The following is a 14,014-nucleotide window of genomic DNA, read 5'->3' as shown; positions in this document are numbered from 1 at the left end:
AGAGTGTTAATATTAATACCTGTGTCAAATTGCTGTTCTCCGTTCATTTCCACAGCACTGAGGCTATCTCTCTCAGACACAGGCACAGAAATTGTAAGAAGACACAGTCACCATCTGATGCTAATCCGTAGTTCTCTTCCTTCTGGTCAGCAGGCATCCATATTGGTTTAAGTGAAAATGCTGAAAAATAAAAACAAGTTTACAGGATGAAGCCTCAGATATCAATGGAAAAGTATTTAATAAGCTCGTACTATATACCAAGAAATTCTAGATATCAAAAATATAAAGACAAAAATGAAATAGACCTTTCTCTTCAGAAAGCTTACATTCTACTGTAAGACTACCCATACAATACACACACAATACAAACATATTTATAATGCCCATTTCTATGTATTAAGCTCTATTTGCTTAAAATTGCACTTTTGAAATACCTTGTATATATACATGTGTGTATATGTACTCTGTGTGTGTATGCAAAATAAACAAAAATAAATATGAAGTAGTGAACAAGAACATAAGTAACTGGGGATCAGAAGAGAAAGAAAATCCTATAGATGGTGGTGTCATAACTATGTTGTGGGAAATGAAACCACTCTTCAGCTCAATATAGACTGAAAAAACTTCAAAAACTATGTTGCGGAAGAGTTGGGGGATTCAATATGGTTGGTAAACAGAAATATGCTGTAATCATGAAGTCAGCCAATGCAAAAGCACAGAGATGGCAGATGAAGTAAAATAAGAAATTAAGAAAAGGCTGAAAAATAACGGTTTGGTCATGTATACTTATTGTGTATCTAATTTATATTTTAATACATTTAACATCTACTGGTCATCTCCCCTATCTGGGGGAGGGGGTGCGAGGGGAAAAATTGGAATAAGAGGTTTGGCAATTGTCAATGCTGTAGAGTTACCCATACATATAACCTGTAAATAAAAGGCTATTAAATTTAAAAAAAAAAAAAAGGTGAAACATAGCATAGGTGTATAATGATTAATAAGGTTAGAAAGAAAGATTGGGGCTGGCTTATAAATCCTTTAAAAGTCAAAAAATAGATGAGAAATGATGAGGACTAAGTAAGGAGGTGACCGAGTGGAAAAAGTCAGAAACAAGTAGGTCTGTGCAGAAGTTAGCTTATATTGGCTCTCAACAACCAATCATAAAATTTTTAGTGTGAACATTTACTTTTGGAAATCCATAAAATGTGTTCACTATCTAAACTTTAAAGTGATGGAGAAAATGTTTAGAACAGATTAAGCCATAAAGACTATTATACATAATGGGGGAGGTGGGGAGGAAGAGCTGATTGTTAAATCCTCATCCACACAATCTTGGATATAGAAATACTGTGGAGTTATAAACTTCAAGATTTGAAATGCATATGCATTAAGAAAAAGAGTGAATTGAGGATAACACAAGATGATGACTAAGATTCAAAAGATGCTGCTGCCCTTGACAGCAATAGTATTGAGATAGAAGGGAGAATTTGAAGAGAATAAATCCTATTTGGAGCATGCAAAGTTTAAAATGTGTCTGGTATATTCAGTTTGAAATGTCCAATATGGAGGAGGAGGGAAGGATTCTTGGAAGATGGTACAATAGGATAATAAATTTCAAGCTCTCCCATTTCCTCTACAAAAAAAAAAAACAAAACAAAACAAAACAAAACAAAACAAAAAACCCCACAAATTTGCACCTCACAGCAAACATAGACTGGTAAAAAAAAAAAAAATCAAGATTTGGAGCAGAACAGGGTCCTCCTGGTACAACTCAAGAAGATCTGAAAATGCTGAGTGGAGGATTAAACTGTATGAAGTTCAAACACTTCTGGCAGAAACATCAAGTGCAAACCCCTGGGGTGAGCTGAGTGTGGCTGGAGCCTCAGCAGGAACACAGAGATTTTCACTTCCCAGACTATTTGTAGTGTAGGAGGGCTCTGAGTCTGGAAAAACTTGAGGGAATCTCAGCTGATTACGTGCACCAGGCCCAGCTGTGCTGCTGAGACGCAACTCTGGAACCAGTTACCTGGTGAGTGCAGAATCAGCTGGGCAGAGACAGGGCTGGCTGTGGGCACTTGCAAAAGGATGGAGGCTCTTGGTTTGGGGGCTCCTAGTCAGAGGGGAAAGCTGAAGGAAAACCTGAGGCACCATCCCCCCAAAGGTGCTTACACTAACACCTCTTATTTAAAAAAAAAAAAAATGAACCAGCAAAGAACCCCATCACAGAAATCTACTATGGAAACAGGGAAGACTGGATTTCATCTTCAGAGGAAGACACTGAAAAAAAAACTGCTTCTACTTCAAAGAGTACAATGAAATGGTTCCCTGCCCAGTGAGAATTTATAGAAGAACTCAAAAAAGAATTTCAAAACCAAATAAAAGACATAGAGGAAAAACTTAAAAAACAAATAAATAAAAACCATCCAAGAAAACAAGAAAATTACCCAAAAAAAAAAAGTTAACCAACTAAAAAAGGAACTACAGAGTCTCAAATATGAAAATATTTCTTTGAAAATTAGGATCAGGCAAAAGGAAGCCAATGAACTTATGGAGACCAAGAAATAACAAAACATTGAAAAGAATTAGAAAATAGGACAGAATGTGAACTATCTTATAAGAAAAATGACAGATCTGGAGAACAGATCAAGAGAAAATATAAGAATAATTGGACTGCCTGAAAGCTGTGACCAACAAAAAAAACCTTGACACAATAATGGAGGAAATAATCTAAGAAAATTGTCTTTGAGTGATAGAACATGACAGGAAAGTAGAAATAGGAAAAATCCACTGATCACCACCTCAATGAGATTCTTCATGGAAAACACACAGGAATATTATTACCAACTTTTGAAACCCTAAGTTCCAAGAGAAAATTATGCAAGAAACAAAACAAAATAAAATTCAAATACACTGGAACTACAATTAGACTTATCAGCAACCACAATAAAAGAAAGCAGGTCCTGGAATCATATTTACTGATAATCCAAAAAACTAGGTTTGTGGCTGAAAATATCACATCCAGCAAAATTAACCTTTCAATTTAGTTCACATGTAGTCTTGATAGCTTATCAACTCAACACAGATATTCAACACTTGATTTTGATAGGCAGGTGTAGGGGCAACTAGATAACAAAGTAGATAGGGACCTGGGCCTGGAATTATAAAGACAAGTTCAAATTTAATCTCAGACACTTACTAGCTGAATGACCCTGAGCAAATTAGTTCCTTAGCATAGTGCCAGGTATATTGTAAATGTTATATAAATGTTAAGATATTAGGTATAGCTATTATTTATTTAAAAAATACAAATACTAATTATTCATAGGATCAATTGAGGTAATGCCAACATATTTTAAAAATTAAGAATTTTGCTCCCAAATGGAGCTTTTAGACTAAAACAAATTCCCAAACTAACCAATTTTACAAAAAACTCACACTGTCACCTAGACTGTAAGGAATGAATCATTGGTTCATTATCTTAATAAAACCAAGAGAAGTAAACTGATGAAACCATTCAGTTGTGAAACATTTGTGGGGTTTGTCTCTTTATTGCCAGACTGCCTTGTCTTTCTATACAGTGGGGGGGGGGGGGGGGGGAGAGGGGAAGAAAAAAAACAGTAAAATATCTAGATCTGATTTATGGAAACTTAATTCACTTTCATTGATACCCTTTTATCAGTTCATATAAAGCAGTTTTACTGTCTTCCTTCATTTCATACTACTTTACCAGTTCATTTTGATATTATTTATCTCTTTTATTGTCCAAAAAATGTTGTTTTATTCTTTGATTGTTATTGTATTTGAAGTAATTTTTCCTCCTCAATTTTTCTGCAGGTTCTTTTCTGCTTTGTTGCTGGGATAAAAATAGTAACTGATTTTGCTATTCATATCTTCTTAATATAGGATTTTTAAAAGTTCTCTGTAGGATTTTTTTTCCCAAGGGAGGGGAGATTACTAGAGGAGTTGGAGATATAATGATGATGTGCAAAAGAAAAAAAAAATACAAGTAAAAAAGAAGAGTATATTGTAGTTTTTTTATAAAGAGACCAAAAGGAAATCTAGAGGCAAACATAAGTCAGCCAACTTTGAAACTGTGTTAAATTTGTCATATTCTTTTAAAATATATAGCTAAATAAATAATTTTTAAAACTCAATAAAATATATCCTCCAAAGCTGAAAGAGAACATTTGCTCAATTTATTTATTATATGTTGAGTTTATTTGAAGGGTTCTCTGCTTGAATATTAAAATTTGATTTGTCCATTTGTGGATTTTGTTTATTTTCTTTTCAGCATTATTGTTTTAGGGATTTGGCTTTGTAGAGAAGTCTGTAAGTACCCTTGTTACTACAGTTCATCCTTATACTTCCTATATCTCTGTCTTCAGAATCAATATTATTTAATAATCTTTCAAATAAAATACATTTAGGAATTTAGCTATTCGACAATATCTAAAATTAGTTGTGAAAGTAAAAAAGGAGACTAAGAGACTAAAATCAAATGAAATGCTAAACACTATAGAACCATCTAAAAAAGACATACAAAATGAAAATGAAAATCAAGAAACAAAATTTACTCTCAGGCAATTCAAAGAATATAAATTACAAAAATGCAAATAGACAAGGCAAAAAAATTTTATGACGTCACGAGAAATAAACTTTATTTGCTTAAAGTCAAGACAAACAATGAACCAATATCACTGATGTGTTTTAGGTTTAGTACCAAATGATGAGATGTAGGAAAACAGCTGGCACCAAATGTTAGGGTTTGGCACCATATGTTGGGGTTTAACCATGTGAAGAATTCACAATGGCCATTCTTTTTGCCAAAGAGATACAATGGACACCAGATAGCAGGAATGGTAAATATTAAATAGATTTGAGAGAACATATAGTTAACAATGGAAAAGACAAGTCACAATTAACCAAGAGAAAAGGAATATACCAAGAAGTGGAAGAATGCTACTGACTGGTAGGCTTAAATTCACAGATGAGTTTAGCACCCTAAAAGAGTGAGTCAGCTATAAGAAGGAAAATGACATCATAATAGGCATGGGGAGGGCAGGAGGAGGAGGGATGAGGGAGAAGAAAGAGGAGTGAGGATACCATGAATATAATGCCATGGCAGGCTAACATCAAAGGGATTCAGCAAGGATGGCATGAACTACATACAAATTTATAGGGGAAATTTAACCCCAGGGGTTTGACATAACTTGGCTTTCTGAGTGAATACAGTAAAAAGTGGGATTACACAAACTCTCCACCAGGCTGGGACTATAAGGCAGAGCTTATTCCCCATCAATGCCCTTTCCTGCTTCCCTCAGGGAGTAATCTTATCAGTACTTCAGGCTTTCTCTGCCAATCCCATCTAGTGACCCAGGACTTCATCATCATAACTGACCATACATAAACCAAATGGCATTGCAGCTAAATTCATGAAGGATCAATTAATATATGTGCTAACCTTTGCTACAAAAATCATTCTCAATAACTAAGAAAAGCACACTGTCAGAATCCTTTAAGTCACATATCACAGAAAAGTGATGTAAAAATTGGAAATAAAATTCTAGCCAAAAGACAATCAAAGAGAATTGGGCTTCTTCCCCCCCCCCCCCCCCCCACCCCTCACTTACAGACCCATTTACATGAGTACAAAAAAGGATGAATCAACATTAAGGGAAAAAAAACAGCATATCATATTTAAAACAAAAATGATAAAAAACTCTATGATCATACCTATAGATGTAGAAAAAATTTTAACCTCCCCAAAATAGCATTTGTTAAAATTTAAAACCCTGAAAATAAAGAGCACAGAAAAGCATTTTTAAATGATTTTTTAAAAAAAATGACTCCTTAAAATAAAAGCTGGCATTTTTCAAGGGAGCTATCCTAATAAATGCAAGCAAGCAAGTAAACAAGCAAGCAAGAAAGTAAGTCATAATATCCACACTCAATCTGGCATAGTCCAAAAAATTCATCACCACATAAATTCACAAAAATCATCACCATTTCTATGCAGCAATAAGAAGAAAAAAAAAAAGAAAATTATATAAATAAATCCTGTATTAAAATGTCCAAAAAAAAACCCACCCTATGATATTTTACACATTCAAGACATACAAATACAATTATAATGCTTTTTAATACTTAAATAATTGAAGGTAAATTAATTGTGAATTGCTAAGCCATGTCAATATAAAACTGAGATCACCTAAACTAATAAAAAGATCCCATGATGGTACAAGTGCCTAGCACACAGTAAAGATTTAATTAACATTTGCTAACTTGTCTTGGCATTCAGCTCTTCCTATTGGAATCTGGTGCCATGCTACTACTTTCAGCTCCATTTCTTACTACATCCTTCCACTTTGCAAGGAGGGGAGGCAAACAGTTTATGTAAGACACAAGGGGTGGGAGATGACAGAACAGTGTCTAGAGTATACAGGATAGGCCACTGTATCAGTTCAAATGCCCCTCCTTTATAAGATTTATCCTGATTCTCCCTTATCATTAGCCTATCCAGCTTTAAAAAAAAACAAAAACATTTTATAGTAATTAAAGTATTTGTTTTGTATTGTATATCTAATTGTGTTGTTTTCCCCCAGTAGCCAGCAGACTATAATCTCCTGAGGGTAGGGAATGTTGTGAAATTTTCTAGTTCTGCATATATAGAGAGAGTCAGCTGATAAGGAAATTCCTGGCTGACAAGATGTGTTAGTGATACAGAAAAACATTAGGTCACATCTTGGCTTCTAAAAAGTCAAGAGACTGGTTAAAAAATGGAAAAGTTAATTAGTGGAACATATTAGGAAAAATGAAGCAAATGGAACAATGAAGCAAATGACAATAGTAGTGAGGGAAGTTACTATTTGACTAAAATTACTGGGAAAACTAGAGAGCATTCTCGAAGAAATTAAATTTGAACCATATAACTTACTAAGTTGCGAATGGTCAAATGACTTATATTTTAAAAGTCACTTAATTAACATATTTGAGGAACAAGGTAGGAGAAATCTTTTGCATCTATGGAAAGAACTCCTTACCAAAGAATAGAGAATAAAAGGAGATAAAAAGGACAATTGTGTTTCTGTAAAATCGAAAGGCTTTTGGACAAATAAAAATGCCATTAATATTAGAAGAGAATTAAGTAACTGTAAAAAAAATCTTTTCAAAAATTTTTCTGATAAAGGGCTGATATCCAAAATACACAGGGAACTGAATCAAATATACATATAAGATACTCTATAGACTAAGGATCAAAGTAATAACTACCATTTCTCAAAAGTGGAAAAAAGTTATTAACAACTATATGGAAAATTCTTGAAACTACTAGTAGAAAAATGCAAACTAAAATAAGTGACACAGTCCTCCATATACTCTTCAGACTAGCAAAAATGACAAAAAGTGAGAGCCTGACATGTTAAAAGGATCTGAGAAAAGAGAAGAATCTATGGGAAGGCAGGAATATTACTCATTGCAACTGGAGCTGTGAATTGGTCCAAACACTGTAGAAAACAGTTTGGATCAATGTCCAAAACGTAGCTAAACTGTGCATACTCTTTAACCCAGTGTGATAATACTACAAGACTTGATATTTGAAAGTAGAATGATGCATATAGATAAAAAATACTTGTAACAGTTCTTTTATGGTAGCAAAGAACTGAAAACAAATGCTAGTGTTCATAAATTAAGAAGTGGTTTTGTGTGTGTGTGTGTGTGTGTGTATGTAGGTGGGTGGGTGCACATGCACACGTACGCATGTGTGAAATAACACCATGGATATATCTGGAGAAACCTAGGGATTTGCAATGTGCAGTAGAGTCAAGATAACAATTTATACAATTCTATGAGTATTCTTGAGTAAAACAATGAAAGACTTAAGAAATGCAGTGACCAACCATGGGGTCTAGAGAAATTATGATGAAGCATTCTTCCCACCTCTTAATATGAATGTGAGGAGCTAAGAGATAAAAAATGAAATACATTTTCAGATAGGCAATGTGTACCTTTGGTTTTCTTGACCATGCTTATTATTACAAGGAAGAGTTTAAATCTTTTTGAAGATGGGGGGTATTAGAGAGGTATTGAGGTGCTAATGACAGCAATGCAAAAAAAAAAAGGAAAAAGAATGACAAACATATCAAAGAATTTAAAACAATGAAAGAGAACTTGAAAACAAGTTCAGAAGTAAGTAAACATACAATTCTAACAGCTTAGGAACTATCTCACTATATAATCCTATTCTTTGAAAATACTCAAAATTTTCTTTATATATGGGAACTGATGCTCACTTGTTAAATCCAGAATAAAAAACAAATTATTTTTAAAATTCAAGGAACTGTGATAAAAACACTAAAAGATCATCTAAAGGTTAAGAGCTACTTTAGGAGAAGGCTACTTCAACCTTTGATTCAATCATTAATTCTCCAAGCTGTTATGAAGTTTATGTAATTTCATGTCCTTCCATCCACTTTTATAAGAAGTAAATATTTCAAGTTAATGGATATCTTGAAGGGTTAAATTTCAATTATCAAGATAATTTAGTATTCCAAATGCTTCTTTCCTTTAAAGTGCCAGATAAATGAAGTATTGATACAATTTTGTTTTATTTCTGTACCATATGATCTTAATTGAATCTGTATTTAATTTGTCTTAATTATCTCTCAGTTAAATATGTGAAAAGGAAGATGTCTAATGAGGAAGAGAGAGTAAATGTGTTATCTTGGCTTCTTTCCTTTATGAAAAGAAAGTTTCTTATGTGAACTAATGCAGAGTAAAGTAAGTGGCAACAGGAAAACAATACACACAGTCCCTACAAAAATATGAATGGAAAGAACTATAAAACATAACCCAGTGTGATATAATTATACCAACCAAAATTGCTACTACATAAGAAATGAAAAGATTTATTTTTCTCCTCAATTCTTTGAAGACATAGAGTGTAGATGCAAAATGATTCATGTTATTAGACAAAGTCGATATGTTGGCTCTTTGTTTTTTTTTTATCTTTGTTACAAGTGAAACCTTGCTGAGAGAAGGGCATTATTTAAGGAAACTTTATTAAGTTTTTAAATGTTTTGATTTAATTTCTCAATCACTGGTAAGTACCTTTTCACCTAAATTATAAAATTTACCACTTGAAGCACTATAACGTGAATTAAAGCCTCAAGCTCTTTACAGGGAGGGTACTTGTTTTTAAAATAATTGGATATAAAGTAAAAGTTAGACTTCATGAGATAAATATAAAGAGGAATGCTTTCCAGATATATGAGATAGCCAGAGCAAAGATATTGAACAGGAACTACAAACTGTATGTGAAGAGCTGATTGAAGAAAGTTGTGACTAGAAAGGTCATCTCCAAGTTCAGGAACGGAATCAATGACCAATGATTTTGGACAACAGAAAAATGTTGTTATTCTCTCTGACACAAACCTGGGTAACGCTATTTTCCATTTGTAAAAATGGAAGTCCTTGACAATTGTATTCAAAATCTTTCAACATAGTATTCAATTACTATGTTTTGGCTTCTTATTGACAGGTGTTAATATAACTAACATGCCAATATTACTTGTTTATGTAATGTCCTGCCTCACTGCCTGCAGGGATCTTGGAAATAAGAGAGCTCTCTCTTAGACTTCCTGACTTCCTTCAACAGTTAGCTCAGGAACCATCCTCTCTATAAGAGGCTTTTCCCAGTTACCCAAGCTACTAGTGTAGCTTCCCCTCAAGAGTTACTTTGTTCCCACTATGTATGTATGTTATACCAACCTATATATGGACAAGTTATATTGCTGAATGTCCCCATTAAAACATAAACTCTTCGAGAACCGGGACTGTTTGATCATTTTCTTTATATATAGTTCCTAGTATACAATAAGGTTTCCAAAATGTTTACTGCTTGTTGATTGATTCTAGTTTCCTTGAATAAAGTTAAGATAGAATATAAGCCAAGGATGTTTATATATTGTGCTAGAGGAAACTCACCGCCATTAAGGGGAAGAGGACAGAGCAAATGAATTTTTGTTCACTGGAAAAAAAAAATTTACATTTAAAAAAATCATTGTATAGACTGCCACAGTCATTTAACAAAATATCTAGCCAATTTTGTAACTTTCAGGGATTGGATCAAAATAGCACTACTTGCTATTCTTTATTATATCACTTGCCTTCACTAAACATCTACTATATTCTAAGGCATAACACATTTGAATTCAAAGACCCTTTCCAATAATAACCCTTGGCTCAAAGTTGGGAACCACTAGACAAGAGTTTCCCACTACAACTGTTCCAACTCTGTCCCAAGCCATGGTCATCCTATTCCTTCAAACACTAAGAAGATGATGATTTCACCCATGTGATTGGAAAGAATGAAGCCCTCTAAGTTCCAAATCTCTCCATGTATTTATCTATCATCAACTCATTCTCTCTAGTCTCAAAGGAAGAGAGAGTGTTCCTTTTTTTAAAGGTCACATAACCATTGATCTTATTACCAAGAATCTCTCCAAGACCTGGCTCCATCAAAGATCTCAAACTTCTCTTCCATCTCTAAAGGCCGATATGGCTAATGCCTACAAGGAAAACTGGGTCATTCCTTGCTATAGTATTCCTTTGTCCCTATGGTCTCTCCTCAATTTACCTTCTATTTCTGGTCCTAAGTGACATATTTGTACAAAAGTAGCCTAGAAAAATACTCCAGACTCACTTTCTTACTACCCACCTTTCATTTTATTATATCTCATTATGTATTTGTCCCTTCCTGCTTAGAATGTAAGTTCCTTAATATCAGCACCTTATTTTTTAATCCCTAATACTCATAAATAAGGAGTAGTTTACACACAGTACTCAATAAATATCCATTGAATTGAACCCCACATCCCCAACAAGCTAAAGTTACAAATAAGAATGAAAAAAGATGTAGATAGGAGTAAAATGGTTAAAGCATAATAACAACAGTTTGTATCCAAGAAGATAATGCACATAATATATTAAGAATATATGATGCCCAAAAAAGGGGAAATTATGTAGGTCATGTATTAAGAATTAAACACAAAAGAGTTGACAGCCCACATGCTTTGCTGCTACCCTATAAATAGATTATAAACTAAAGGAAGGCCATCAGTGTTTTGTGTATTTCCTTTACAGAGAAATTTATGAGAAAATAAGTAGAAAAACCATACTGGAAAAGAAATCATGCACAAATAATGATCTGCATTGATAGCAAGTATAATTCATACTAATGAAATAATGAACCCATCAAATTACCAAATTAATGAAATTTTACTGCAATACTAAATAAGCTGAATTTTAAATGTTTATATTTAGTGCTTCTCCATAAGAACCTATATATGAATAATATCCCTTAAAGAAAACTATCTAACATTTTTATTCTCTCCAATTTTCATTTGGCCTAATAATTTCAACACTTTTAAATAGCAGAAATTTCACATTAAATCTAAATTATGATGGGAGTCCATTAAGTACTTGTTGAATTAAATATTTTCTAGCACAGACCTTGCTATTATATAGCAAAAAAAAAAAATAAAAAATAAAAAAATTACCTAACTTAAAATTAACTTCCTTGGTGTTTTGGTTATTATGAAGTGAATATCTCACCTAAATCACACCTCTTGGACTAGCAATTTGAGGCAACTACAAATATGAAACTGAAAATCATTGTAATTGTATTAGGAAATATTTCAAGTAAATTCTTGGCATACAATTTAGTGCTAGCATACTGCTGGTTTTTTATTTTCCCAACTTAAATAATTTAACAATTTTAAAAACTGGTTCTTTAGCATAAAGTTTGTTATAACATACCTAGAGCATATGAGTGTACAATATAGCAGGCTCAATACATAAGATTATTCAATAAAAAAAAGTTAAGCTTATTCAAAATCTGACACTTTCTGGCATATTAAGGATGAATTGTAAAAACCAAGAGCTCTGAAAATTTACAAAATCATAAAAATGAGAAATCTTATGTGACTATCTCCAGAGGTAGTTCATTTTCTAAAGAAATGGCACAAAACCCACAATTTAGATACATAGGTGTATCTAAAAAACCTATGTATCTAAAAAAACTTCCATTTGCTTTTGAAATAAGGATATGGGCTTTTGCCATGGCCACAAGAGCAACTCATGTAGGCCCCTTCCCTCCAGGGTTTTTAATGTCTTCTTAAAGCTCCAAGTGCTGTGAAAGAATTAAGACACGGACAAAGGATATGAACAGGCAATTCTCAGATGAAGAAATTGAAACTATTTCTAGCCATATGAAAAGATGCTCCAAGTCATTATTAATCGGAGAAATGCAAATTAAGACAACTCTGAGATACACACCTGTCAGATTGGCTGGAATGACAGGGAAAGATAATGCGGAATGTTGGAGGGGATGTGGGAAAACAGGGGCACTGATACATTGTTGGTGGAATTGTGAATACATCCAGCCATTCTGGAGAGCAATTTGGAACTATGCTCAAAAAGTTATCAAACTGTGCATACCCTTTGATCCAGCAGGGTTACTACTGGGTTTATATCCCAAAGAGATTTTACAGAAGGGAAAGGGACCCGTGTGTGCAAGAATGTTTGTGGCAGCCCTGTTTGTAGTGGCCAGAAATTGGAAACTGAGTGGATGCCCATCAACTGGAGAATGGTTGGGTAAATTGTGGTATATGAATATTATGGAATATTATTGCTCTGTAAGAAATGACCAGCAGGATGGTTTCAGAAAGACCTGGAGAGACTTACATGAACTGATGCTGAGTGAAACGAGTAGGAGCAGGAGATCATTATACACAACAACAACAATAATATATGATAATCAATTCTGATGGAACTGGCCATCTTCAACAATGAGATGAACCAAATCAATTCCAATAGAGCAGTAATGAACTGAACCAGCTGTGCCCAGGGAAAGAACTCTGGGAGATGACTATGAACCACTACATAGAATTCCCAATCCCTTTATTTTTGTCCACCTGCATTTTTTATTTCCTTCACAGGCTAATTGTACACTATTTCAAAGTCCAACTCTTTTTATACAGCAAAATAACTGTTTGGACATGTATACATATATTGTAGTTAACTTATACCTTAACATATTTAACATGTATTGGTCAACTTGCCATCTGGGGTAAAGGGTGAGGGGAAGGAGGGAAAAAGTGGAACAAAAGGATTTGCAACTTTCAATGCTGAAAAATTACCTATGCATATAACTTGTAAATAAAAAGGTATAATTAAAAAAAAACTTTAAAAAATTTAAAAAAAGAATTAGACATGGAGTTCAATTTCCTCATTTTAGAAGATGAAGAAACTGAGAACTGAAGGGGGAGAGGGGATCATAAAATTTAAAGTATTGGAAACGACATTAGAAGTCTTGGAGTCCAAACTGGACCCAAAAAAGAGGCCCCACCCCTCCAAAGCATTACTGACAAACGGTAATCAGTTTTTGCTTGAGGACCAGAAAGACCAGAGAGGCTGAGTGAGGTGCTAAAGTCACACAGGTTACAAAGCAGTGGTAGTGTTCTCGGACCCACCCCCAAATCCTCCAACTTCAAAGTCTTTCCATCTAAAAGGCCTCTTGTGTTTATTTCCAGGTTGTGATATATTTTGAGGATGGGCTGATAAAACCTGAGGAGTAATTAAGGCATACCTGCGAAAAAGAAAACAGACATTTAAAATACTTGAAAGGAAAAAAAAACCATAATGATAAAATGTTAATAGTAAATATACAATACTTAAATATAAATATGGGAAAGCCTAAGGCAACTATTAAGAATCTTAAGATAAAAAGGTATAAGGGAATTGTGATTTGCACCAATTAAAGGAGTGCCCACATCAATGAGATCAACTAATCAATCCACAGATTCACTCCAGCACCAGATATAGAAATCTATTATCTTAAAGGCCTACAGGCAAGTACGAGAGAAGGGAATAAAAGAATTGGGGCTGGGAAGGAAACAGATAGAAGGGAAAGCAGATTGGGTGGGAGGGAATAGCCAGAAGTAAACCCTTTTGAAGA

The 14,014-nt window shown here is 33.8% G+C and overlaps 1 protein-coding gene across 4 annotated transcripts in view; it reads right to left on the bottom strand.

The window, feature by feature from the left end:
* SFMBT1 (Scm like with four mbt domains 1) overlaps positions 1-14,014 on the bottom strand; it is a 170,991-nt gene that overhangs the window by 61,835 nt on the left and 95,142 nt on the right. For 3 of the 4 annotated variants that reach the window (XM_031957430.1, XM_003762561.4, XM_031957441.1), the window contains exon 2: positions 20-180. In XM_031957430.1, the coding sequence (XP_031813290.1) occupies positions 20-47 (28 nt within the window). In that variant the 5' untranslated portion in view covers positions 48-180. Of the gene's footprint in view, positions 1-19; positions 181-13,529; positions 13,648-14,014 lie in introns of those variants that run through there. The other variant, XM_023498296.2, reaches the window with a different exon arrangement.

Source organism: Sarcophilus harrisii, chromosome 1, assembly GCF_902635505.1.
Source record: "Sarcophilus harrisii chromosome 1, mSarHar1.11, whole genome shotgun sequence".
Taxonomy (NCBI): domain Eukaryota; kingdom Metazoa; phylum Chordata; class Mammalia; order Dasyuromorphia; family Dasyuridae; genus Sarcophilus; species Sarcophilus harrisii.
This window is presented reverse-complemented; position numbering and strand designations above follow the sequence as displayed.